The 24401-nt window shown below is 37.8% G+C and overlaps 4 protein-coding genes across 4 annotated transcripts; all 4 read right to left on the bottom strand.

Moving 5' to 3' along the window:
- Positions 1–1712: 1712 nt before the first annotated feature.
- Positions 1713–2733, bottom strand: LOC104698952 (uncharacterized). The gene is given in 3 exon segments (XM_019228827.2): positions 1713–1940; positions 1942–2210; positions 2617–2733. Coding segments are annotated over 3 exon segments (414 nt in total). The 5' UTR covers positions 2699–2733; the 3' UTR covers positions 1713–1877.
- Positions 2734–7445: 4712 nt separating this feature from the next.
- On the bottom strand, positions 7446–8418 carry LOC104698944 (uncharacterized). The gene is made up of 2 exons (XM_010414316.3): positions 8272–8418; positions 7446–7885 (listed from the first exon to the last, which is right to left on the bottom strand). The coding sequence occupies exons 1-2, from the start codon at positions 8351–8353 to the stop codon at positions 7590–7592; spliced, it is 378 nt and encodes a 125-aa protein (XP_010412618.1). The 5' UTR covers positions 8354–8418; the 3' UTR covers positions 7446–7589.
- A 10906-nt stretch (positions 8419–19324) lies between these two features.
- LOC104698937 (Ubiquitin-specific protease family C19-related protein) lies at positions 19325–20000 on the bottom strand. The gene is given in 4 exon segments (XM_010414311.1): positions 19325–19397; positions 19399–19490; positions 19492–19770; positions 19881–20000. Coding segments are annotated over 4 exon segments (564 nt in total).
- A 710-nt stretch (positions 20001–20710) lies between these two features.
- Positions 20711–21794, bottom strand: LOC147950047 (uncharacterized). Its single transcript, XM_087512104.1, has 4 exons — positions 21703–21794; positions 21422–21498; positions 20836–21251; positions 20711–20716 (listed from the first exon to the last, which is right to left on the bottom strand). Exons 1-4 carry the CDS (start codon positions 21792–21794, stop codon positions 20711–20713), a joined length of 591 nt encoding a protein of 196 aa, XP_087368230.1.
- Positions 21795–24401: the final 2607 nt, after the last annotated feature.

Here is a 24401-nt window from a genome sequence, read left to right as displayed (position 1 = left end):
CGGATCTTTATTATTAATGGGCATTCCCTAATGGGCTTAGACCTGCGGTTACAAAACGACAGCAGTTACAAAACGGAGAATTTTTTGGCGAACAGAAACAGAAAAACAAGGTTGGTTCCGGACGGTTAAACGGAGGCAAAGGATCAGGCCTAGTAGCACCGACGAAAACAAGCCCCACAGTTTTGTGACTCCGCCGCCGGATCCGGTTCTTTGATCGGAGCTTTCGAATCCTATCGCACAACCTTCTCCAAGCGGCGATTTAAACCCACCACAAAGCTTTCGGAAAGGCCAATCCGTCGACTCCCCTACCTAGCAAATCGACGTACTCGGACCCAAGCCCTTGGACTCCGAATCTATGCAACCAGAAAAACTCTCTCGAGGCAAAAACGAATTCAATCCGGTCCGGTGGAAACAAAACATGGAGGTTAGAGAGAGGAGGTGGCTCTAATCAACCTCTCAACAACCAGAACCAATGTAAGCCATCTAAGATCCTAAAAAAGGACCTACTGTTAACCACCGAGACTTTCACCGGGAAACCCACCTATCCGCATGCGCCTTCCGCCGCTGATGCAGCCACTACTCTCGACGGTTGAGCCGTGAAAGGCTCCTCTGCATCTCCAATGGTGTCTTCAAACCAGGAGGAACAAGATCCGAAGCCCTTCGACCGCCGAGATAGGGCCACAGCCGCAATGCATGCCGGAGAAACCACACCACTCCAGTGACGGAGAAGAAATCTTACCTCTCTCATGTTGCCTCTTGAAACCCGGACCTTCACTGAAGCACATCCCAGCCTTACCTGACAAACAACAACACACAACCGCAAAGCACCGCCTCGAATGGAGTGAGAGAAACCAAGTCTTATGCAAGAGCATCAAACCACCACCGGAGATCCGAAAGAATACATCTCCAGTCCCTCACTTCTCTACCAAGCCAACGACCCACGAGTGAACCAGATCGACACACGCAGTCGCGAGACCCAAATCTATCAGATGTAGTCCCAGAGTCGACGCCGTCCTCAAGCCTCTTCATCGAGTCTTCACAAGCGACCACCACCACACGAGACTCCGCTTCACGCGCCGAGAAGCTCACCGGAAACCACCATCTAGAGAAACCCAAAACTAAGGCGAAGGACGACTTTACAAAGGTGAAGCCAATGCCGGAAGGACAGAGAACCAGAAAGAAGAGGAAAGAAAGCTCTTTCCGACGCCGGAAGGGCAAACCGGAGAGGCAAACGGCATAAATCTAGGTTTGGTTCTCGAGAGAAGGGAGAGAAAAAAGTTTAGAGAGAGAAAAAAAAAACTTACTACTAAATATTTCATCCAATAGTTGTTAATGTTTCAGTAGTAATTCGAGAAGACATGCTCTTATATCACGGAATCAATTTTTGCAAACATCTCTATTAGTCGTTAAAAAACTTCTTATACAAGTCAGACTTGCAGTTCTAGTTAGGCAACAAGTAAAATTTTATAAAAAGTGTAACTATTGGTATGCAAAAACCTTGATAATCGTTAGGTGTTTGGTAATATTTTAAAAAACCTTTAACATCCTTTTTTTTTTTTGTTCTCCAAGACTAAGAATAATAACTCCATACTACTACACCCGCGTCTTCTTCACCACTCAACGGAAAAATAACTCCATGACAGAAGAAAACCGAAAGAGAGTAATTTCACCTAGAAACGATATTAGTTTTTGTGTGAAAGGACTCACCATGGTTTATTTATGAAACTAATTAATATTATGAAACGTTATTCCAAACATTTCTGAAGGGACTGCATTACAAACTCACCACGGTTTATTTATAGTCATACACACATATGTGTATATATCAGTGCAACCATGCATGCATGCTGATTAAAATATTATAGTCTTATAGAGTTTTAAACACCGGGCTTAGTCTGAACAGGTTCGTTAAGCCCGTGGCCTCCTTTCTGCGCTGTATCCTCCTCCGTGTCCACCATGTCCTCCGTTGTACCCGTCAAGTCCGTGGCCTCCTCCTCCGTGGTGTCCTCCACCTCCGTGGCCTCCCCCTCCACTGTATCCTCCTCCGTGTCCACCATGTCCTCCGTTGTATCCGTCAAGTCCGTGGCCTCCTCCTCCATGTCCGTGGCCTCCTCCTCCACCGTAATGTCCTCCGCCTCCTCCTCCTCCGTAGTGTCCTCCGCCATAACCTTCAGGTTGCACTGTTTCCTCACTCTCCGGCTTCACCATGCCTGCCCAAAATAACATTATTTCAAAGATATTGTTAAACACGTGCACATGTGCATTCCTCTTACCGATTTCAATGTTTTATTTTTGCTTTAAAGACATATGTAGATAGAAATCCATAAACTCGGGTCTCTAGTTTTCTAAAAAAATATTTACAACATTAAATGTACACTTTCTAAACATCAATTTCATAATAATTCTAAATGGTACGTACATGACTCCATTCATGTCACTTAAGTGAAGTCAGTCTTGCCTTTAGTAGGCCACATAATGTAACGGAAAAAATCACAAAATAATTGGATAAATTTAACAAATGATAGTACGTTTTAGTTCAAGTTTGATCAGCCTCACGAACATATATTGATTATTTTTCTAAAAGTAGACCGAAATGTATAAAATGTATTTACGTACCAGACTGCCTTGCTGCAGACACTTCGGAGACGACGAGAAGAACTGCAAAGAGACCAAACAGAATCAAAGCTTTTGAAGCCATTTTTTTCAACTTCTTATTATATAACTCTTAGTGTGTTAAATTAAGTGATGAATAAAATGTTACGATGCATGCCCTCTATTTATAGAAAGTGAGGAGGGCAGGAAACGAGAAAAGTCAAAAAACTACAACGCAGTCGGATAAAAAGAAGGCAATAGTTTTATCCAAAGTTAAAGTTAAAGAAAGTTATCACAATATAAACAAAGTAGTAATTATTAGGAGATAAGTATCAAAGTATCTATACGTGTTACGTCGGGCCCTATATAGTTCTTTGTTGGATTCATTGTAATTGTAAATATATATGAATCAATGTAAATGACAACTCCACTAGTTTTAAAAATATTTTTATAAGCACATAAAATTCCTTTACTGGAACATTATTATCATATCAGATTATTTTTTGGACAGATCATAGTCATCCACTATGGATACTCGTTAAGGATCTTTCTTCCAATTTCTACCGACAGAGAATAAAGAAAAATCTAAATGCACTGAACAAGAGTAAGTATAGCATGATTGCATCAAGCAGAGTACTACGTAGAAATTACTTTCCGAGGGTACAAAAGTTTTGCTCGGCCATCGTTAATACGAATATTCTATTGGAACTTTTGATTTGGCTATAATTAATTCAGGCCGACTGCAATCAAAAAACTTATATCCATTACCTAAGTGTTATCCAAGACACTAAGTGTAGTCATGTAGCTACAAAAATTACTTTTGACATTATGATAAGCGACTGTGGAATTGAAAAAAAAAAAAAAAAACAGCTATTACTTTTGACATTATGATAAGCGACTGTGGAATTGAAAAAAAAAAAAAAACAGCTGGTAATGGTCACTCCAATACATCGCGTCGACAAACGAGGTAAGCAACTGTTCATGCCAATATAATATAACTACAAGAAAACTATTTTATCGACTACAGTTAGCAACTATTTTTATAATCGTCCAAATTAACGATCATTTTGCGACTATATAGCGATGATTTTGCGACTGACCAGTATTAATCGCTATTTAAACCCAAAAAAGCGACCAGTTTACATAGTTGTTGAAGTGATAGTACGTTGACGACACATTAACGACTATTTTTTTTTGGAAAAGAATAGTCGTTTTTTAGTCGCTATATTAACGATTACGCTGACGACTAAAACTGTAGTCTTCAATATGATGACTACTTACACAGTCGTCAAATAGTCGCCAAATAGTCGTAAATTACAGTTAAAAATGTGTTTTTCGTCTGGGAGTTGGTGTATCAGCTTATTTAAATTAGTCGCTTTTGAGTCACCTAGGTTTGTCTATAAAATCAAAATACACGCAATGGTTTTCTTCATTCCGAGTTAAAACACCAAATCATTATTAAAAAAAAAAATCCTAGACTGAAAAAAAATTCTATTCCAAAAAAAAAGTTTGACTTTCATTATATAGTCTTATATTTTCTCCAAAAATAATATATATATATATATATATATATATATATATTATAATGGCGGGATATTACAATTATGGTGGTAATGGCAGAAATTATCGGAAGTGGATGTACAAGAGGTTCAATGAAGTTACGGGTCATCTGTTTAGTAATGGATTTATGCCAAATTATTATGTTTGGTATAACCATCGAGAAGAAATCAATTTGGATATAGGAACTAGTTACATTGATAGGACGTATAGTTGGAGTCATGAAGAAGTGGATAATATAGTAGAAGATCCATATGTGGATATGGTGAATGATGCATTTCGTTATAATGTGGGTTTTGATGATAACTATCATCAAGATGGTAGTTATGAGAATGTGGAGGAACCAATACAAAACCATTCGCAGAAATTTTACGACTTGTTAGATAGTGAAAAAAATCCTCTATAAGATGGTTGTCGTGAAGGTCACTCACAATTGTCATTAGCTGCTAGAGTCATGCATAATAAGGCGGAGTATAATATGAGTGAAAAGTTAGTGGATTCGGTTCGCGAAATATTGATGGATTATTTACCAGCTGGTTCACATTACGAGACAAAAAACCAGATGCGCAATTTAGGCCTCCCATATTAAACAATTGATGTTTGTATTAACAATTGTATGATTTTCTGGAGAGAAGATAAAAAGGAATAGAAATGTATGTTTTGTGATTTATCAAGATGAAGCCTAAGGAGGACCGACAGAGAACAAAAGTACCATATAATCATATGTGGTATCTACCTATTGTTGACAGATTGAAGAGAATGTATCAGAGCAGAAAGACTGCAGCGACAATATGATGGCATGCAGAGCACCAATCAAAGGAGGGAGAAATGAGTCATCCTTCTGATGGGGCGGAGTGGAAATATTTCCAAGAGATTAACCCTCGGTTTGCCAAAAAACCTGTAACGTCTATCTTGGATTATGTACAGATGGGTTCAGTCCATTTGGCATGTCTCGTAATCATTCGTTGTGGACTGTGATCTTGACTCCATATAATTTACCCCATGGTATATGCATGCCTACTGAGTACTTGTTTCTTACAAATTCATACCACCAGATCCAAGACGAAATGGTGAGTCAATTGTGTTGTTACAACTTCGCCACTTTCAATTCTTACATAGCTGTTATTTTTTAAAATTAATCCTTGTTTATTTGCTAACATTGCAGGAAGAGGAATTGGGAAGAGAAGTCCGTATTGGGTGAGGTTTTTATCAAGGCATATACAAAGCCTAATGGTACATATGTTGATCGGAAGGCAGAGAAGATTGCACAAACATATGAGAAGAATCTGAAAGAGAGGTTGTCTCGGCTCGAGGTAGATCCTTCTACTGTGTCAGATGGTTCTTCTCGGCCACGGGAGATCACAACTGAAGAATATACAACAATTTTTCTTCAGGTTACATTTTCTTTTAACCAATACACATTTATAGTCTTGGAGTTTAATTTTACATTATCTAATCTTTTATATTCTCTTACTTTGTAGTCCACTGAGAAGGATTCAAGAGGAATACCTTATGGAGTTGGAAGCCTCAAGGACTGCCTTGTTAATGGAAAATTGATGCAAGCACGTGACTCTTCTACCTTTGTGGCTCTGCAAGAACAATTAAACCAAGCTCAGCGCATGATAGAAGAGCAGGCTGCTCAAACGTTAAGGCGTGATACACAAATTGCTGCTCAATCCAAAGTTATTGCTGAACAGAAGGACAAGATTGAACACTTCTCCTTGGTGGAGAAGTTTCTGTGGGAATGTGATCCACGGTTCCAGAATTTCATGGCAACCCATTCAGCTAAAGATACAACCACATACCCTCTTCACCAAAAAGATCCAACTTCAACTCCATCAGCATCTGCTTCATAGGTTTCTATGTCTTAATTACCTCCTTTCTATGGACTCAATGACAGTTTGATATTGTGTTGTACTTTTTGTAATTTTGGTAACTTGACAAAATACAATTTTTCTCTCTTATTTTCAATATTATGTGTTGCTTTTAGGTTTCCAAATTTGAATCAATATTTTTGGTTTTGTCGACACGAATGAAACGAAGAATTAGAGCATGCTATTTTTAATTTCTGAAAACATTAGTCGCCAAATAGTTGTTGATATAGTAACTATCTAGTCGCTAAATTAAGTGACTAAATCGTGACTAACTCATATTAGTTAGCTTTCAATCACCAACAAGTCACCAATAATATACGACTATATACCAGCTACACTAAGCAGACCATTTGTTAATCACACTATAGTCACAAATTAGTCACTATATTTTACGACTATCGTATGACCACAAGATGACTACATGAATATAGTCGTTAAATAGTCGCTAAAAGACGACTATTTTTAAGACTACAACAATTAACGACTCTCGATTTACGATTATTCTATATAGTTGTTATTTAGTCGTAACTCCTATTTTAACAATTATTGGGCGACTAAAAGTGTAGTTGCTATTGGACTGTTTTTTTGTAGTGAAGAACTTAAGTTCGACTCGCCAAGACAGAGCTGATTGTGTGATATATATGCTAATAAAAGTCCAAATGGATATGAAATTTGTAATTATCAAAAGTGTATGAATTTAAATGAGACTCGCAAGTTAAAATGCATAAATCACCCTAAACCTTATAAATAATGGAGTCATGAGGAAGATTTGACAACCGGACCAAGTCCAAGAGAGCATGAAATTTGAAATTCCAAAAAGAATAGTAAACTAGTAAGATAAAGTATCACGCCAGTGAAGTGGACCGATTTTGTTGCCGACAAAATTTAAAAGTTTCACTTTCACGGCCCAATGGCTTTTACCCGCACTAAAAGAGATACATCATAGAGAGATCACACCTTAGCAAACACGAGTCAGGAGAGGAGATGATTACTAGAGAAGCATCGCTGCAAGAAACATTCCGTTCACGGAACGGTGACTTGGGTTTCTTGACTGAGAGTATATAAGAAATTCTTATACAAGTAAGACTTGCAGTTTCTCGTTTAGTCAACTACAAGTAAATTCTTACACTAGAGTCCTTTTGGAACTAGTGAACTTTGTAAGTGCTAGTGTATGCAAGACCTTGATTGTCTAGATCTCTAGGTGTTTGGTAATACTTTTAAAATATTCCCTAGCCAGTTTACCGTCTTTTTTTTTTCTCCAACACTAATTAAGAATATGATAAGGGATTTTAACTCCGTAACAGAAAGAAAAAAACCGATATAATATGACCTAGAAACGATTTTTTTTTTTTTTTTTGTATGAAAGAACTATAAACGAAATTATTATGCAAACAGCGCAATTATAATTCAAACAGAGAGAAATTAGACTAGTATTATGAAATTTATTCCAAACATTTTTGAAGGGACTGCATTACATAAACTCACCATGATTTATTTATAGTCACACACACACATAAGTGTATATATAAGTGCAATCATGCATGGTGGTGAATCTATTATAGAGTTTTAAACACCGGGCTGTGTCTGAACAGGTTCGTTAAGTCCGTGGCCTCCTCCTCCGTGTCCGTGGCCTCCATGTCCTCCGTGTCCACCATGTCCTCCGTATCCGTCAAGTCCGTGGCCCCCTCCTCCGTGTCCGTGGCCTCCTCCTCCACCGTAGTGTCCTCCGCCTCCTCCTCCGTAGTGTCCTCCTCCTCCGTAATGTCCTCCGCCTCCTCCTCCTCCGTAGTGTCCTCCTCCATGGCCGCCATGGCCATAACCTTCAGGTTGCACTGTTTCCTCACTCTCCGGCTTCACCATGCCTGCCCAAAGAAACAGTATTTCAGATATTGTTAAGCACATGCACATGTGCATTCCTCTTACCGTCTTCATTGTCTTTTATTTTAAAGAGTTTTAAAAAATAAAAACATATATACGGGTCTCTAGGTTTTTAAAAGATATTTACAACATTAAATATATATTTCAAACTTAATTTTCACAAAACTTCTAAATAGTACGTACAAGACTCCACATCACTTAAGTCTGTCTCTTGCCTTTTCAAAATGGAACGGGAAAAATAGTTGGATAAAAATTACAATAGTTAGTTCAAGTTCGAATAGCCTCACGAACATATCTTGTTTCTTAAAAAAAAAAAAAGAAGCATCCAATAGTAGAAGTAGATTGAAATGCATAAAATAATTTTACGTACCCGACTGTCTTGCGGCAGACACTTCGGAAACGACGACAAGAATTGCAAAGAGGCCCAACAGAATCAAAGCCTTTGAAGCCATTTTTTTTTCTTAACTTCTTATAACTCTCTTATTAGTATGTTAAAACAAGTGATGGAAAAAAATGTTACGATGCATGCCCTCTATTTAAAGAAAAATGAGGAGGATAGGAAACGAGAAAAGTCAAAAAACTACAACGTAGTCGGATAAAAAGATTGAAATTATTTTATCAAAAGTAAAGTTAAAAGAAAGTTATCAAAAGATAAACAAAGTAGTAATTAAGAGATAAGTATGAGAGTATCTATACGTGTTGCGTCGGGACCCTTATGGTCCGCTGTTGGATTCATTGTAACTATATCTGAATCAACGTAAATGACAACTCCACTAGTTTTAAAAATATTTTTATAAGCACAGCGCATGCATTAACTTCTAGATATTTAGAATTCAAATCAGATTGTTATGTTTTTTTCTATCTTTTTGGTTAAAGTATTAGATTTTTTGGAAAGAAAAGTCATCCACTATACTTGGTAAGGATCCTTCTTCCAATCTGTACCGACAGAGAGATAAAGACAAATCTATACGCACTGAACAAGAGTAAGTATAGCCTGATTGCATCAAGCAGTACAACTAGAAACTGCTCTTAGAGGGTACAAAAGTTTTGCTTGGCCATCGTGAATACGAATACTCACTCTGTTGGAACATTTGACAGAAACAGTAATGTTTATTAAGTATGTTTTGACAGAGACATTAATGTTTATTAAATATGTTATGTTCTATATCTACGGATAACTTAGCCGAAAAAAATCATAATGGAAAGCAACAATTATGGTGTACCCAATGTGGTACTGACCTTGTTGTTAGTGTGGAGTTACAACAATTATGGTTATAGTGTGGAGTTCTTCACTGCTCATTGGAACACAGTGGGCACTGACCTTGTTGAAGCGGTCCTTGAATTCTTCACTTCGGGACAAATTCTCAAACAATGGAACTCCACTCTCATCTCTCTTATTCCGAAAACGCCCAATGCTTCTCGTATGAGTGAATTTCGCCCTATTGCTTGTTGTAATACTATCTACAAGGTGGTGACTAAGCTGCTAGCAAACCGTCTCAAGGAGGTTCTGCCATATCTCATTGCCAGTACGCAATCTGCCTTCATTCCAGGTCGCCTTTTGGTCGAAAATGTCTTGCTAGCAACGGAACTCATACAAGGTTATAATCAGAAAAGCATCTCTTCTCGTGGTCTGCTAAAGGTTGATCTCAGAAAAGCCTTTGATTCGGTCCATTGGGGGTTCATCCTCAACACTCTGCAAGCTATGAATTTCCCCCCTCACTTCGTCACGCTAATCAACCAGTGTATCACAACTCCGACGTTCTCAGTCTCAGTCAACGGTGAATCTTGTGGTTATTTCAAGGGAGCCAAATGACTCAGGCAAGGAGACTCCATCTCTCCTTACCTCTTCACAATTGTTATGGAAGTGTTCTCTCAGCTACTGAACAGAAGCTACAACAACAATTCCATTGGTCTCCACCCATCAGCCTCCAATCCGCAAGTCACTCATCTTGCTTTTGCAGATGACATAATGGTGTTTTTTGATGGAAAGAAGGACTCTCTGCACACCATTACTGAGGTTTTACAAGAATTTCATGATATGTCAGGACTCTCCATGAACAAGGACAAGACTGAGTTATATGTTGCAGGGATGAACCAAAGTGAAACCGCAGAGATCACTTCTCTTGGCTTCAATTTCGGTTCATTCCCCTTTCGTTACTTGGGGCTACCTCTAATGCATCGAAAGCTTCGTATTGCAGATTACAGACCGCTTATTGATAGCCTAGTAAACCGGTTTGCAACCTGGTCTGCTCGTGCTTTGTCTTATGTGGGACGTATGGCTCTAATCTCCTCAGTCATCTATGGTACAGTTAACTTCTGGGCTTCGGCGTTCATCCTCCCTAAAGCTTGTATCAAACATATCGAGAGTCTTTGTTCCCGATTCTTGTGGACGGGGGATGTTAACAAAAAGCTAGCTGTGAAAGTTGCTTGGAAATCCTTGTGCAAGCCAAAGGAGGAAGGGGGCCTTGGATTTAGGTGTGTCTCTAAAAACGCTCTGCCTTAAGCTCATTTGGAGGTTATTCACTGGTGATTCACTTTGGGCTCAATGGCTAAAAAACAATAAGATTAAAGGTGGGTCATTATGGTTGATGGACAAGAAGAAGGCAACTTCCTGGACCTGGAAAGCACTTCTGCGACTTCGTGACTCTGTTATCCGTTTCCTACGCTGTCATGTAAGGAATGGCAAGCAGACCAGCTTCTGGTATGACTATTGGACACCATTTGGCCAACTCATTCATTTTTTCGGAAGGTCTGGACCGGCTCAAACTGGTATCCCGCTAAATGCAACTGTAGCCCATGCCTGTTCTCCTTCAGGCTGGAAATTGCGACCCTCCCGGTCACCGCAAGCGGAACAACTGCAAGTTCACCTCACGACAATTACCTCTCCAGCCGTTTGTCCTGACACAGATTCTTTTCTATGGAGCATCGACGGTGATGAGAAAGACTTCTTCAGCGCAAAACAAATTTGGGAAGCGTTGCGACAGCGCTCAACCCCTCTCAACTAGGCAAAACAAGTATGGTTTAAAGGCGCTACTCCAAGGCATACGTTTTTGTTCTGGCTAACACATCTTGATAGATTTCCTACCCGTACCCGACTGGTAAGCTGGGGATTGCAGATAACAACTTCTTGCTGCATTTGTGGACTTCGACCAGAAACTCGGGATCACCTTTTTCTAAGCTGTGATTACAGTGAGGAACTCTGGATGCAGACAACAAGAAGACTAGGTTACAGGCCATTCGTCTTCCACACTTGGGAAGCGTTTTCAGCCTGATTAGACTCTACTGATGCCTCTACCACTACCCTCAGAAGGCTAGTTGCACATGTGGTCATCTACACCATTTGGTCGGAGAGAAACAACAGGCTTCATAACAACATCACCACGCCACCGCACGTGATGTTCAAGGTACTGGATAGAGGAATTAGAGACGCGATCCTTGCAAGGAGCCACAGGAAACTCTTCAAACACCTCCTGCGAGACTGGCTAAAGCTTGTGTAACGCTGACTACAGTTCTAGACAGTATTCTCTTAACCTGATAGCCCTTGATTTTGTTTTTTTTGGCAAGACCTATCGGCTGTGTAAAGTTATTGTAGCTGTTACAATTCATTTTCTTTAATGAAAATTCACAAATTTTCAAAAAAGAAATTATGGTGTACCCAAGAAAGAAAATTTTGTAAACAAAACTTTTATTTCACTGTAATATAACATGATAATGATAATTTTATTGTCGAAACTGATTTATTGCACGTTAAGACACTATCATAATTAGATGGCCAACCACAAGATTTTGATGATCTAATAATAGAAGCAGAAGTTGGATCAGACACTAAAGATAGGAATTCTGACATTGAATTAACTACTCACAAATCAGAATAATAGTTTTAATATTTTTTTTATGTCATTTGCAATCTTTTTATATATTTTTTGTATCTTAGAATTTCTACTAAAATTGAAGCTATTTTGTTATTTAATTTTAAATTTACATGTTTTGATTATAATCACAAAAGTGATTATAATTATGTCACAATCTATAAGCAAACGAGAAGTAAGTAAAATAGTGACTAATTGTGATAAGTAATAAAAAGACATTTGTAACTAGAAGTGAGGTAATTTTAGTCACAAAAATAGTTATATTTAATTACCTTATTTGATCGCAAATCCAATATTTATATTTGTAATTATATATTTTGTGAAAAATTTGACATAGTTATATATTTATATTTATATTTTGTAATTATATATGTTCTTACCAAAAACTAGTCACATTTTTTGTTCCAATATTCACTTTTTTTAGTAGCTATAGTTAATTAAGACCGACTGCACTCAAAACATTTGTATCCATTACCTAAGTATTATCCACGTCACTGAGTGTAGTTATGTAGCTAGCAACTTGCAACTTCATTTGTTTGAATTTCTTAGCATTTTTGTCACTCTATACAAATTACAATTTGAGATTACGACAAGAGACTATGTGATTTTTTTTTAAGAAACAGCTGTTTCAATACACAGGTCCAAATTAAAGGAAAAGCCAGGTAAGGAACCGGTGGTGGCAATATATATACAAACTCGAGTTCTACTCGCCACACTACAATTTACATTGTTGCAGATTGCATGATATCGAGAGACTTATTAAAGTCCAAATGGACAAAAATGCATAAATTTAAATGAAACTCACAAAGTGAAGTGATGATCTCTTAAACAACGGAATCATAAGCAAGAGTTGCAACCGGACCAAGTCCAAGAGAGGATGAAATTTCAAATTCCAAATAAATAATAAACTAGTGATGGATAAAGTATCTCGCTAATGAAGTGCCGACAAGATCTATAAGTTTCACTGTCACGGCCCAAAGGCTTTTTCAGCATTTTCAGACGTGGCCAAGGAAGGTTGCTTTTTCTCCTCTTGACACAGTCAAGTTTTTGTTTTGTCCTTTCATGTTGATTGTAAAGATTATCTAGAAGATTGGTTATATTTACGATCTTATGAATGAGTAATTAGGCGGGTTAAAAACAACGAAAATTTCGATACAATTTGATATCTTGTGTTTATATGTAATTTTAGAGTTTAATTCTTTATTATTTTGTGCATATTCATGAGCATTTAGGTTGTTTAGGTTGAATTTTGCGTCAAGTTTATTATCTCAGATGTTGGAGTAGAGATGTACAAGGAAATTGTGCTTTGGAGCCAAATAAGTCAATAATTAGCAATATAATGGAAGACACACATTTGGATGCACACAAGATGATTGATGATTCGGAACCAGTTTGCAGTCCCTCAAAGATCGACTCGTATGAAGACCTTTCCTTGGGATTTAGCTCCAGAGTTATTCATCTAAGTTATTAGAAATTGAGTAAGCTTTGCAATGGAGGTGATTTCAGGCAAATCAGATGTGCGTGTAAAGATTTATACCTGTTTGAGTGAACGTATATACAACCAGAGTGAAGACAGGAGCCACACGCGGCCAAGACCACCGACCAAACCATGGCCGTGGGAGACCATCGAGCACCACCATCGGCCAAAATCCAACCGACTGAACTCACTTGCTCCACAAACAGGAGCGACCAGCGGCCAAGAGCAGCGACCAAGTGATGGCCGATTGAAGCTGTCGGTCAAAGCCAGCAGCCAAACCACGGCCGATTGAACTCTCCACAACGAGAACAGGAGCCATCAGCGGCCACCACCATCGGCCAGAAGCTGGCCGGTTCACACTTGTTTTGATTTTGATTCGGGTTTGACCCAGTTTGTTTTGGGTTGATCCGGGTTCCCTTCTATTTTCCTATAAATACTCTAACCCTATTACGAAGACTTATCTTTGGTTTATCTTTGTTTATCTCTTGTTTTAGCATCTTTTAGGGTTCTTAAACTTGTTTACTCTTGGTTTGTGGATTGATTGAGTACTTCTAAGTTTTTAATAGAAATTTCTCTTTCAAATCTCTTAATCTATAATCTTTTATTATGATTTCACAAAGATCAAACTCTTTCCTTTGTGTGATCATGATGATGAGTGAGTAGATCCTTAGAACTTTGGGCTAGGTAGATTAGGGAGATAGATGATTGATCTTTGATGTCTAGGGATTTATTTATGTGTTTCCTATCTTGTTTAGTGTTAATAATGCTAGATAGCCTTGATCAAGCTTAAATCGAGATATTAGGATTTCCATGCCCATAAGGCGTTTGATGAAATTTCTGAACCAAACTTATCAAGAGCTTTGCATTCCTAGCCACTGGAAATTGATGATTAGGGTGCTTAGTGGTATTTATACTTGTTTATAATGCATGCTTACCTTGTGATTGCCTTTGGAAATTGTTGATTATCACTTGATTAGCATAGGAATCTCTATCATGGAAATGGATTGATTTGCATAAGTGTTCTTAGCCATAGGATTATTCTTGATTGTTGCTTAGACATCTATGATTGGTTAGCTATCTCCCAAGTAAATTACCTTGCCCAAGGTTCACTTCTTTAATCTTGATTTAAAGTTTGTTGCTAGTTGTGTTTTGTTTCTTGAGTTTGAATTGTTTTGAATTTGTTTTGTTTCTTTTCTTTAATCTGTTTTGTTAGTTAAGACTGTTACAATAAACCAATTATTGTTTAAGAATAGATTAAGCACCTTTGTGCATTCCTGGTGTGTTGATTAATGCATATTGTGGATTGATAATATAATTGAAGTAAAAAGTACTACATCAATTGGCGCCGTTGCCCATTTGCATTCAATTTGACTATTAGGATTTCAGCTTTGCTTGAGCCTATTCATTTACTTTACATTGTTACTTACTTGGTTTGCTTTGGTGGTTTGAATTCTCTTTTGTAAGGTGTATGAACCTGAGAAGTCAAGGCCAAACAGACTTGATTGAGCGGGTTGACAACATCTACCGTTTAGAGCGAGAGAATCGCCGATTAGCCTGCCAAGCTATGGACAACAATCCACCACCTCCTGCTGGTCATAATGGAAATTACCAGCCTAATGTTGAACAAGCTCCTATCCACCCTCCAAGACAGACAAGAGTCATTGGAACTTTTCATAAACCAAACATTTATGGGAACCGCATGGGAATTAGAGCACCTCCTGTTAAGAACAATAACTATGAGATCAATTTAAGTCTTATCGGACCATGTGTGGCCATCGGTCACGGCCATCGGCCTAAGGTTGGCCGAGTGTGGCCATCGGGATTTTGAACAGGGACACCCAGCAGCCTGTTGCATCGGCCCAAGGCTGGCCGAGTGAGGAGATGCGAGGTTTGGACCGGGACCATCAGCGGTCAGGAGCCGCGGCCAAGCAGTGGCCGTGTGTGGCCAGCGGTCACGACCGTCGGGCAAAGGTCGGCCGCAGGTGTCTATCGAGGTAAGTCTTCTTCTCCCTCCTCGGTTTAATTCGGTTGAATCTAAGTAAAGCGGCCTAAATTTCACCTATTTCAAATCTATTTTGGCCGGTTTACTGCATTTCTAAACCCCTAAAACTCGATTTCCTTCTCTTCTTCCCTCACTTAGTCGATTTTTAAAGCTCTACCACCATTAGAACACAAAAATCTTTGTATCTCTCTCATCTCTCAATCGATTTCAAAGATTTTTGGTGTGTTGGTTTCGGTTTTGAAAGCTCTTTCCATTACTTATAATCTCTATCTGCTAGCTCTGCATCATTCCTTGTCGAAAAAAGGTAAGAAACCAACCCTCTCTTCTAAAGTTTGAATCCAAAAAGTGTGAGATTGGATTGCCCAGCAATTTATGTCTTGATTTTAGGTTATTTAGCTTAATATTGATATAGTTAACTCCAATTTGGTTTGAATTGCTGGGCTTGTTGTTTAATATCGGAAATTATGATTTTTGAAACACTTAGGGTTCTTGATAATTGCTAAAATCTAAAATTTGGGGGAATTTGGGTTTTATTGTTTCTTTACCTTGTACCTATGATACATTGAATCAATCTGTTGGAGATGATGTTCATATATTTTACCTTGTTTTCCCTTAATATATTCACATCTTTTGCATTTTTTGCTATCCATTTTGACCATTATTGCATAGCTTTAGGAGTGTTCTTGAATTAGAGTTTAGTTGCATTGCATTTGCATCTTTTCATGCATAAACATGTGATTTTGGAGCTTAAGGAGCATGGAAGCAATGCTGAGGAGAGTGAAGCAATCATGAGGAGAAAGCAAGAGAGTTAAGGCTGAAGAACCAAGGTCCGAAGTCCCACTCGACCGCCCACTCGACCAGACACTTGACCGTGTGTAGAGAGGGACTCGACCGAGTGGAAGGAGCATAAGAGGAGCCAACTCGACCGGTCACTCGACCGAGCACCGGTTCGAGTTGGCCGAGCCGCCTAGCTATTTTGTCTTTTAGCATTTTTAGGGCTTCCACTACTTTTTCTATTTAAAGGCCTTGTACCAGCAGCCACAAAGGAGTCCAGCTTTTTAGAGAGTCAAAAACCTAGTTTTTACCTTTTTGGGAATTATTCCTTTTGCACTTTATTTTTAGATCTTGTACCTCCTTGAAGGAGAAAAACATAAGATTCTTGGATTTTGTTGGTTCCATAACTTTCAAGATATTAAGAATTCGTGTTTGATTCCTTCTTCAATATTGTAGATCTTTGCTTTATCTTTCTATTGATGCAGGTTTTGGTATTTTCTGGGTTTATTACTTTGTTGTTCATCATGTGTTCTTGTGAGTAGTTGCTTAGGATCTTGAGGATGGGTTAGGCTGGGTTGTGTTTGAGGTTTGTTTGATTTGGTCAAACTTGATTGTTGTAGATCTCTTCTAGGCTAGATGTTCTTAATGTTGGTCCTATAACTGAGAGGGTAGGATCTGATTTCAAGCATCTTAGCATCACACCAGTGTTTAAGAAGCATAGATAAGGCTAGATCTAGAGTTTACCATTAGGCTTGCTAAGAGATTAGAGGTCTTGTTTGATATTTGACATATTGCTTAATGCCTACTTGTGTAGATTCTTTACTTTGTGAGAACAAGTCTAGAGATGCATGAGTTTGATTGTTTCTTGTCATGAGAGTGGATTAAACATGTCTTAAAATATATGTCTAGAGATTAGCTCAAGTTGTTTGAGATTTGTTGACCAAGTTAGATGACCTCATCATAGTCCAGCCCATGAATTTATCCTCAAGACCTTCCTTGTTTATTGATTTCCTAGCTTAAATCCTGTTGTTTGATCGTTGTTTGATTTGCTTTTGTATTGCTTTGTTTTTCTTGCATTGCTCTGTTTTCCGGATTTGTCCAGCTCGACCCTGCACTCGATCTACACTCGATCGAGTGCTTGTTCGAGTTCATCCCTAGAACTTTCGTTTATGATTTGTAGTTGTCCTGTCTTGTTTCCTGTTTCATTTTAGTTGCATTTCTGTTGCATTTACTTAGTGTCCTGTTCATTACTTTCCTTGCATTACTTGCATTATCATAGTTCTATTCATGTTCTTGGTTCATCATAGCTTTGATTAGTCTGTTCTCTTTACATTTAGCATCTATCTTAGTAGTTTTTACTTTCTGCATTTTACATTCTGCAATAGGATTGTTAGTGACAAACATCCTTTACATTTGGCTTGACTTAGACATTTATGCACATCCTGATTGCTTGCAAACACTCAGATTGGATTGACACCTCTTATGCTACAACTGCATAAGGGAAATTGAAACACCTTGCTTTCACCATTGTTCATCATCATATCATTCATTCACATTCCATTTCACACACTAAGAAAGATACTAGTTTCAGGAGACTAGCAATTTTGGAGACCAATTGATCATCTTTGATGGTTTATTGAGTTTTAAAATTTTTAAGAAGAAGTATTGTTATCATGTTTGATGGTTTATTGAGTTTTAAAATTCTTAAGAAAAAGTATTGTTAAGATTGCTTATAGGGTTTATGTTTGAGTTGGTTCTCATTTGTTCATTGGATAACTATCACTGATTTATCTCTAACATAATTAACACTTGCTGGTTGTGAATTCAAGTAGTTGCTCTTAGTGAGAAAAAAATGGGTTGGATCGTTTAAGTTTGGTATTAGAGTCCTTATAATTCTATGTACGCGTCCAATGTGTTTTCCGTTGTTGATGTTTTTACCGAAGATGATCGATGGAGGGGAAACATTTCTGGTTATAGTGGCGATTTACTTCTTTCACGGAAACCCTAATTGCAGTTGCCGGCGAGAGGCAGAGTAGATAGTTGTAAAGATCTTCGGGAGGTGAGCACGAGAAAGTGTCCGACGAGATCCAAAACCAAAGGGTCTTCGTCGGCAAGGTCTAAAACTTGAAGGAAGAAGAGCATGCAATGGCTCCGACATGGTGTGGAGCAAAACCAACGGTGAAAGCGAAGGAAAGAGATCTGAAAGGCGAATGGTCTCAAGAAGATCTTCAAATTTGTTGGTGCGGTGCAGAGATCGACCAAGACATGATAGATCTGATGGTGCGGTGCTATTTTCCGGTGGTCCTGTAGTTGTGGTTGCTTTAGGAGCAGGTGATGTTGATGTCAAACCGCTGAGGCTAAGAAGGAAGAAAGATGAGAAAGAGGTGCGGCTCTATTTTTTTTTTAACGTCTTTTATTAGATATCGGAAATGGTTACATAATTACTTAGTCTTGAAATAAACACTCCGTAAATACATTGGAGGATAGAAAAAAGTAAGAGTAGTTTCTTGTTGATAATGAGCTATATTAGCCAATTTATCAGCAACCTGATTACACTCTCGTCGCACTAGCGAAAAACATATATCAGTAAATAGATCCGCCAACTGCAGCTCTAATTTATGTTTTATTCTTGATTAGGATTTATGGATTTTGTAGTTTTCCACGTTTTTTATTAAGTTAACAATAAATAATATATTTTTTTGTTAATCTTTCCATAGCGTTTCTATATAGCATTTGCTATTATAGACCATATTTTACAAAACTAATAGACTCAAAATACCATAGGAAAAATATTATAGAGTTTATAAATTTAAAACGCTATAGAAAATTTGAAGTTATATCAATTATAGCACAACGGTATAAACCGCAATATTTCTAAGCTAATTAAAATTAATATTTTGTAGTATTTTATATAGACCTCTAGGGCTTCCAAACCCTAAATGGAACAAAACAAGTGTTTTGATTTAAGTTGGCCCTCAGAGAAGTTGTTGATGTCGACCGAATTGATACCATTATAATTACCAATTTAAAACATTGCAAAACTGATGGTTATTGTTAGTGTCGACGTCAAAATGCTCTTTTGACTGTGACTCTTGGTGTGCTACAACTTGTTCAAATACAAAGGCATTACTTTTGTCTTCAAGAAACATATTGAAGTTGTGTTGCATTTATGAAATTTCCATATATATCCAGAAAAATTTGCAGAAAATAATAGTTATATTACTTAACTATGAAACAAGTAATGTACAAGTAATGTTTAAAGGTAAATGAACTCTTATTAGTCTTTGTGTTAATAACGAGTTTATTTGGTAATTGATTCACTAGAATCACATGTGAGTTCATTCAAACAATTGAGTAAAAAATATTCAGGTTCACATAGCATCAAACGGCTCCTTCTTCATTTCTTCTTCAAGAACCAACAACTCCTCCTTTTTCTTCAGGATCATTTGGTTTAGTTCCCTCATCTCATCTAGCCACACGGTCCTGTCCTTTCTTCTTAGTAACACGAATCTCCTCAATCTTCTTTATCAACCAATACAACTTGAAACCAGGGGCTTCAAGATCCAGAGTTGTGTTTTCTACTTCTTTTAGTCTGAATTCGAAGAGATGTTGTTGAGGTAAAAATTTCATCATGTCAATGAGGTCTACCAGAGCAGTGAAGTATGTTTTTTTGACAAATACACTCTTTAGACAAAAAGTTGATGCCGTCTCTGGATGTTTCTCGAAGATTCGTTTCGCTCAATCTAACTAATATAAAAGTAAGACAGATTCGTTTCTTGTTATTAATGAAAAAAATCCATATAGAAGTTTCCACATAAACATAATCAGAATTGAGTGATATTATATATAATACTTACCTGGGAATGGAAAATAAAAAACCTGTTTATGTTAACGATTTCATCGTTGTCTGAATCCTCACATATGTAGTACTAGCTAGAACGAGAAAGTTTTGATTTACTCTCTGCTATCTTTGACATTGTTAAGACCAAAGCTTTTAGGGTTCACCTGTAGGACAATGAAAAAAAGAGATACCAAGTGAAGGCAATACGTAGTTGAGATTTAAACTCCACATTGAATCGATTATATACACATACTTATAGCTAAATGTTTAACATACATAATTGAGAAAATCAAATTTCCTAATCTCTTAAACTAATAATTGGAAACCTAATCAATTCCTGAATCTAAATAAGATACTTTCTTGTACGAGACTTGGTTTCAGTAGTTCACTTCACATATGCAAATTGAGTTAATTATGCACATTATAGTAATTTTTTTTGTTTTCACGTACATGATACTTTTTTGCAGACACAAAGACTGGTGGCTAGCATGTCAATTAGGATCAAAGTCTGCGGGCTGATTCGGCCCGACAATGAAAAATATCGGGTTTGGACTTAAATATATATATCCAGAAAAAAAATCGAGCCTTTTGGGCTCAATCCGTTCGCGCTATAAGGTTTTCTGAGCTTAGTCCGATCTGGTTCGGGCCGGTCCAATAAACCCCTAAACAAAGACATTTGTACCTTTTTGTTAATATTTTTGTTTATTGCAATATTTGATTAGTAATTTATTGTAAATAAAGTTTAAAACTCTAATCCTAATTTTCATATTTACGTAATAACCTTACTCTTTTAAAATCTTTTTTTTAACGACTTCTTTGTTACGATAAATTAGGTAATGTTACAACTTAGTTCTTGAAAAAGAAAATAATGAACATATGTATACACATGATAACATAAACTGTTTGGAATGAAAGTTTTGGTTACCAAATATGCTGCCCGATTTGTTTCTTGATGTCCATTTGAAAGTTACATCATCAAAGCGAGTCTTCCAATATTTGATATTACGAATCCAGTTAAATCTTCTAAAGTTAAGGCTTTTTCCGTTGAGAATATATGTAAGTTGCTTGCAATCACCCTCGAACATTACTATTATGTGTCCTTTGCTCAAATTGTGTTGCATTACAATGAGGAGAGCTTGTAACTCACTATCTAATAGTGATTCAGTCGATTGACCAACAGCCTGTCCAACATCAATAAATTCACCCATCTCGCTCCGTACTATCCAGCCTGATTTTGACTCTCGTGTATTATTATTGAAGGAACCATCACAATTGCACTTGAACCATCCACTAGGTGTTTGTTGCCAATTTGGACAAGTAGGTACATTACCCCTGTTTGGGAGTGAATATTGCTCCCATTGTTGAGACTCTGAAGATACTCTTGCACCTATAATCATTCAAGAGCATCTGTTCTAGCCTTAACTAATACAGAATGCCATGAAAAGTTTTTTTGTTGGAAGAGTAGATAGTTCCTACTTATCCATAATCTCCATAAAATACGTAGAGCAACTTGGTGTAGTTGTGGATTGTTTTGGGAAATGGTGTTTGAAAGTATACCTTCCATTTTGTCCTCTAGAGAAGCATTTGCATCCAGAATGATGTTGGTAGGTAATCCAGATTGCTCTCCAAACCATCTGGGCATCAGAGCAGTCAAATAATATTTTGCTTTGTAGATTCTTCTGTGTGACAACATCTTCTACAAACAAATTGATTGTTTATATGTCTTGTCCGTAGATTCTCTCCACTGGCGATAGATCCCAACAGTATTTTCCAAACAAAATGTTTAACTTTTGGAGCTGTGTACTGTTTCTAGACTTTGGATTTAAGGACAGGGTTACCTGGCGGTGGTCGGACTTGTGGATCGGTGTAGAGTTGGTTTGCCAGCCAGACGTACTGAGACTTCTTCGTAGGTGCTTAAACTTGCTTTCATAGCTTTTCAGGATTTATCATTGGATAACTTGAAGAACAAAGAGTCATCATCAAATAAAAGATGTATTATTGATTGTCCATGATCACTAGTCTTCATGCCTTGCAGTTTTCTTGTGGTCGGTTCTTTTTGGACCTGATGCGATAAAACTTCGGCACATAGTATAAAGAGATAGGGTGATACGGGATCTCCCTGTCTTATCCCCCTTTCTCGAGTAATGTAGCCTTTGGGTGAACCATTTATAAATACTGAAAAACTGATTGTTGAGACACATTCCATTATCCATCAAATCATATGTGTCGCATAGTTTTTTCCAAAAATCTCCATTCTAATCAATCATAGGCTTTCATAATGTCAGTCTTGAGAGCCATGTAGGGCTTAGATTTGCTTTTAGTGCATGGAACACTTCATGTGCTATTATATTGTTGTCTGTGATTATCCTACCTGGAGTAAACGCTGCTTGGTTTTCTGATATTATGCCTGATAGATGTATCTTGAGTCAGATCACCAAAATCTTGGAAATTATTTTATAGCTGCAATTACATAGAGCGATTGGCCGGAATTTCTTCATAGTGGTTGGTGCATCTGTTTTAGGAATGAGACAGATGTTAGTATGGTTTTGCAGTAGCGACATCTTGCCTTCTTTAAAAAATCTCTGGACTTTTTGGATGATAGTGGATTGGATGTAATTCCAAAATTGATGATAAAAGGCTCATGTAAAATCATCTGGACCAGGGGCTTGATGTTGACCAATACTGAAAGCTGCTCTTTAATTTATGCAAGACTAACCTCTTTTGTTATCTCTTCATTTATTTCTGCTGTTACTATTTTGTCAAATCCCCTGAAAATCTCCTCTTGGTGATGTAGGGATGGTGTTGATGACTGAAACAGTTAACAAAAATAGTTAACCGCGAATTCAACTATCTCTGTATCTCCTCTATGATAAACTCCATTCTAGTCTGTAATGGAGAGAATTTTATTCTGAGCTTGTTTATCATTGACCACTGAGTGGAAGAACTTTGTGTTCCTATCTCTTGAGTGTTTCTGCTTTTGAGTTTCCAGAATATTTCTTCATCAATGTAAGCATGATTAAGGTCTCTTTTAAGTTGCTATCTTTCTGCTGGTGTAGATGTTCCAGAGGAAACTGCTTTATCCAGCTGAGCTCTTATCTGTGCTATCTTATCTTCAGAATTTGTTATGTTTCGTCGTTTCGATCTTGAAATATGCTTCCTGAAATTGGTCACTCTATCGAACAAAGCTACAATAGTATTGTCCTGGTTTTGAATTCCATAGCATTCTGACAAAACAGAATCTCAGAACCCTTCTCTATTCACTAGACGACAGTCATATCTGAAACAGCCTTGTCGCTCTTATTTCTTGTCTGAAATATGTGTTATCAAAGGCCGATGATCTGATTCTTCAAATTCTAAAAACAATGTTTCGAAAGAAGGGAAGAGCTCATGTCATTTTGTTGTTAGCCAAGGAAAATTCCTCCTTTGGATTCCAATCCTTTCTATTTGTTCCCAAAGGTCATTCCTATAACTTGGATTTGGGTGCCCATAGATAAAAGAAAAGTAGAATTCATTTCCATTACTTTTAACATAGTACAAGATTATGGGATTGAAACATAACTGAAACATCTATAAACGACTTCGAGATCACTACTAAACCACCACTTAGACCTAAAGGAGGGACTTTACATAATTGGGAAATCCTAGTTCACAGGCTTTGTCACGAATGTAATCATCCTGCTACTTCCGTGATATCTCCTTAAGGCGTCGAACCGTCAGGTCTATGCCAAAAATCTGACAGTTACAGCAGGTTGTCCGCATGGGGAAAGTGGTGGTTCAGGGCCCACCGTGCATCCCACTGTTGTTGTGCCATTGGGGCTGTCAGCTGAACTTAAATCATTACCATTGTCTGATTACTCCTTGCTAGGCCTCGCTACATCTAAATCTTCATGTTTTCTTTTGCGGTCTAGAGAACCAAAAATGCTCACATTAGAATCCAGAGTAGTAAAATCACCTTCATAGGCAATGGGATTACTAATAACTGACGGGATCCTTTCCGCACCTCGGATGTCCCCACAAGATTCTGGGAAGATAGGGCAAGGGTTGAATAACTCATTGTTATCCATTTCTCTTGCCCACATTCTTGGATTACCCATTTCCTCGAAGACGTAGTCATCATCATCATCTTGCTCCGCTTGTCCGTTTTGCCTTGGTTCCACAGCTTGATCAATGTCTTCCTCAGGGGGTTCTTTATCCACCAACTCACATACTTGAACTCCTTGGCTAAAAGGCCTTCTTGGGATTGGTTTGTTGTCATCATCACTATTTTTGTCATAAGAGTCATTGCCTCCACCATTTTGGAACAGACAGTTGCGAGAGTCATGAGTCAGCATCCCACAAACCTCACAGAATCAATGAAGTCGCTCATACCGGAAATGAAGGAGGGTGTTGGTGCCAGGTGTAAATTGGAAATTGTGTTGGAACCTCAAAGGGTCAAGGATATCCCAGTTAATGCGAACCCTCACATATTCCACTTGAGCTGCAGCAAACTCAATGTAGTGATATCCATCAGTTGCTCCATAGCCCGACCAATGTAGGC

The sequence above is a fragment of the Camelina sativa genome, chromosome 1, assembly GCF_030686135.1.
Source record: "Camelina sativa cultivar CO46 ecotype springtype chromosome 1, ASM3068613v1".
NCBI lineage: Eukaryota > Viridiplantae > Streptophyta > Magnoliopsida > Brassicales > Brassicaceae > Camelina > Camelina sativa.
Note: the sequence above shows the minus strand (reverse complement) of the source record. Positions and strands in the feature narration are given on the sequence as shown.

Coding starts and splice junctions, on each gene's coding strand:
- LOC104698944 (XM_010414316.3), bottom strand. CDS start 8,353: ATGGCTTCAAAGGCTTTGATTCTGTTGGGCCTCTTTGCAATTCTTGTC. Junction 7,886..8,271: donor GTCTGCCGCAAGACAGTCGG/GTACGTAAAATT, acceptor TTCTTTGGGCAG/GCATGGTGAAGCCGGAGAGT.
- LOC147950047 (XM_087512104.1), bottom strand. CDS start 21,794: ATGAAAGCAAGTTTAAGCACCTACGAAGAAGTCTCAGTACGTCTGGCT. Junction 21,499..21,702: donor ACAAGTCCGACCACCGCCAG/GTAACCCTGTCC, acceptor TCTGATGCCCAG/ATGGTTTGGAGAGCAATCTG. Junction 21,252..21,421: donor TCTAGAGGACAAAATGGAAG/GTATACTTTCAA, acceptor GAATGATTATAG/GTGCAAGAGTATCTTCAGAG.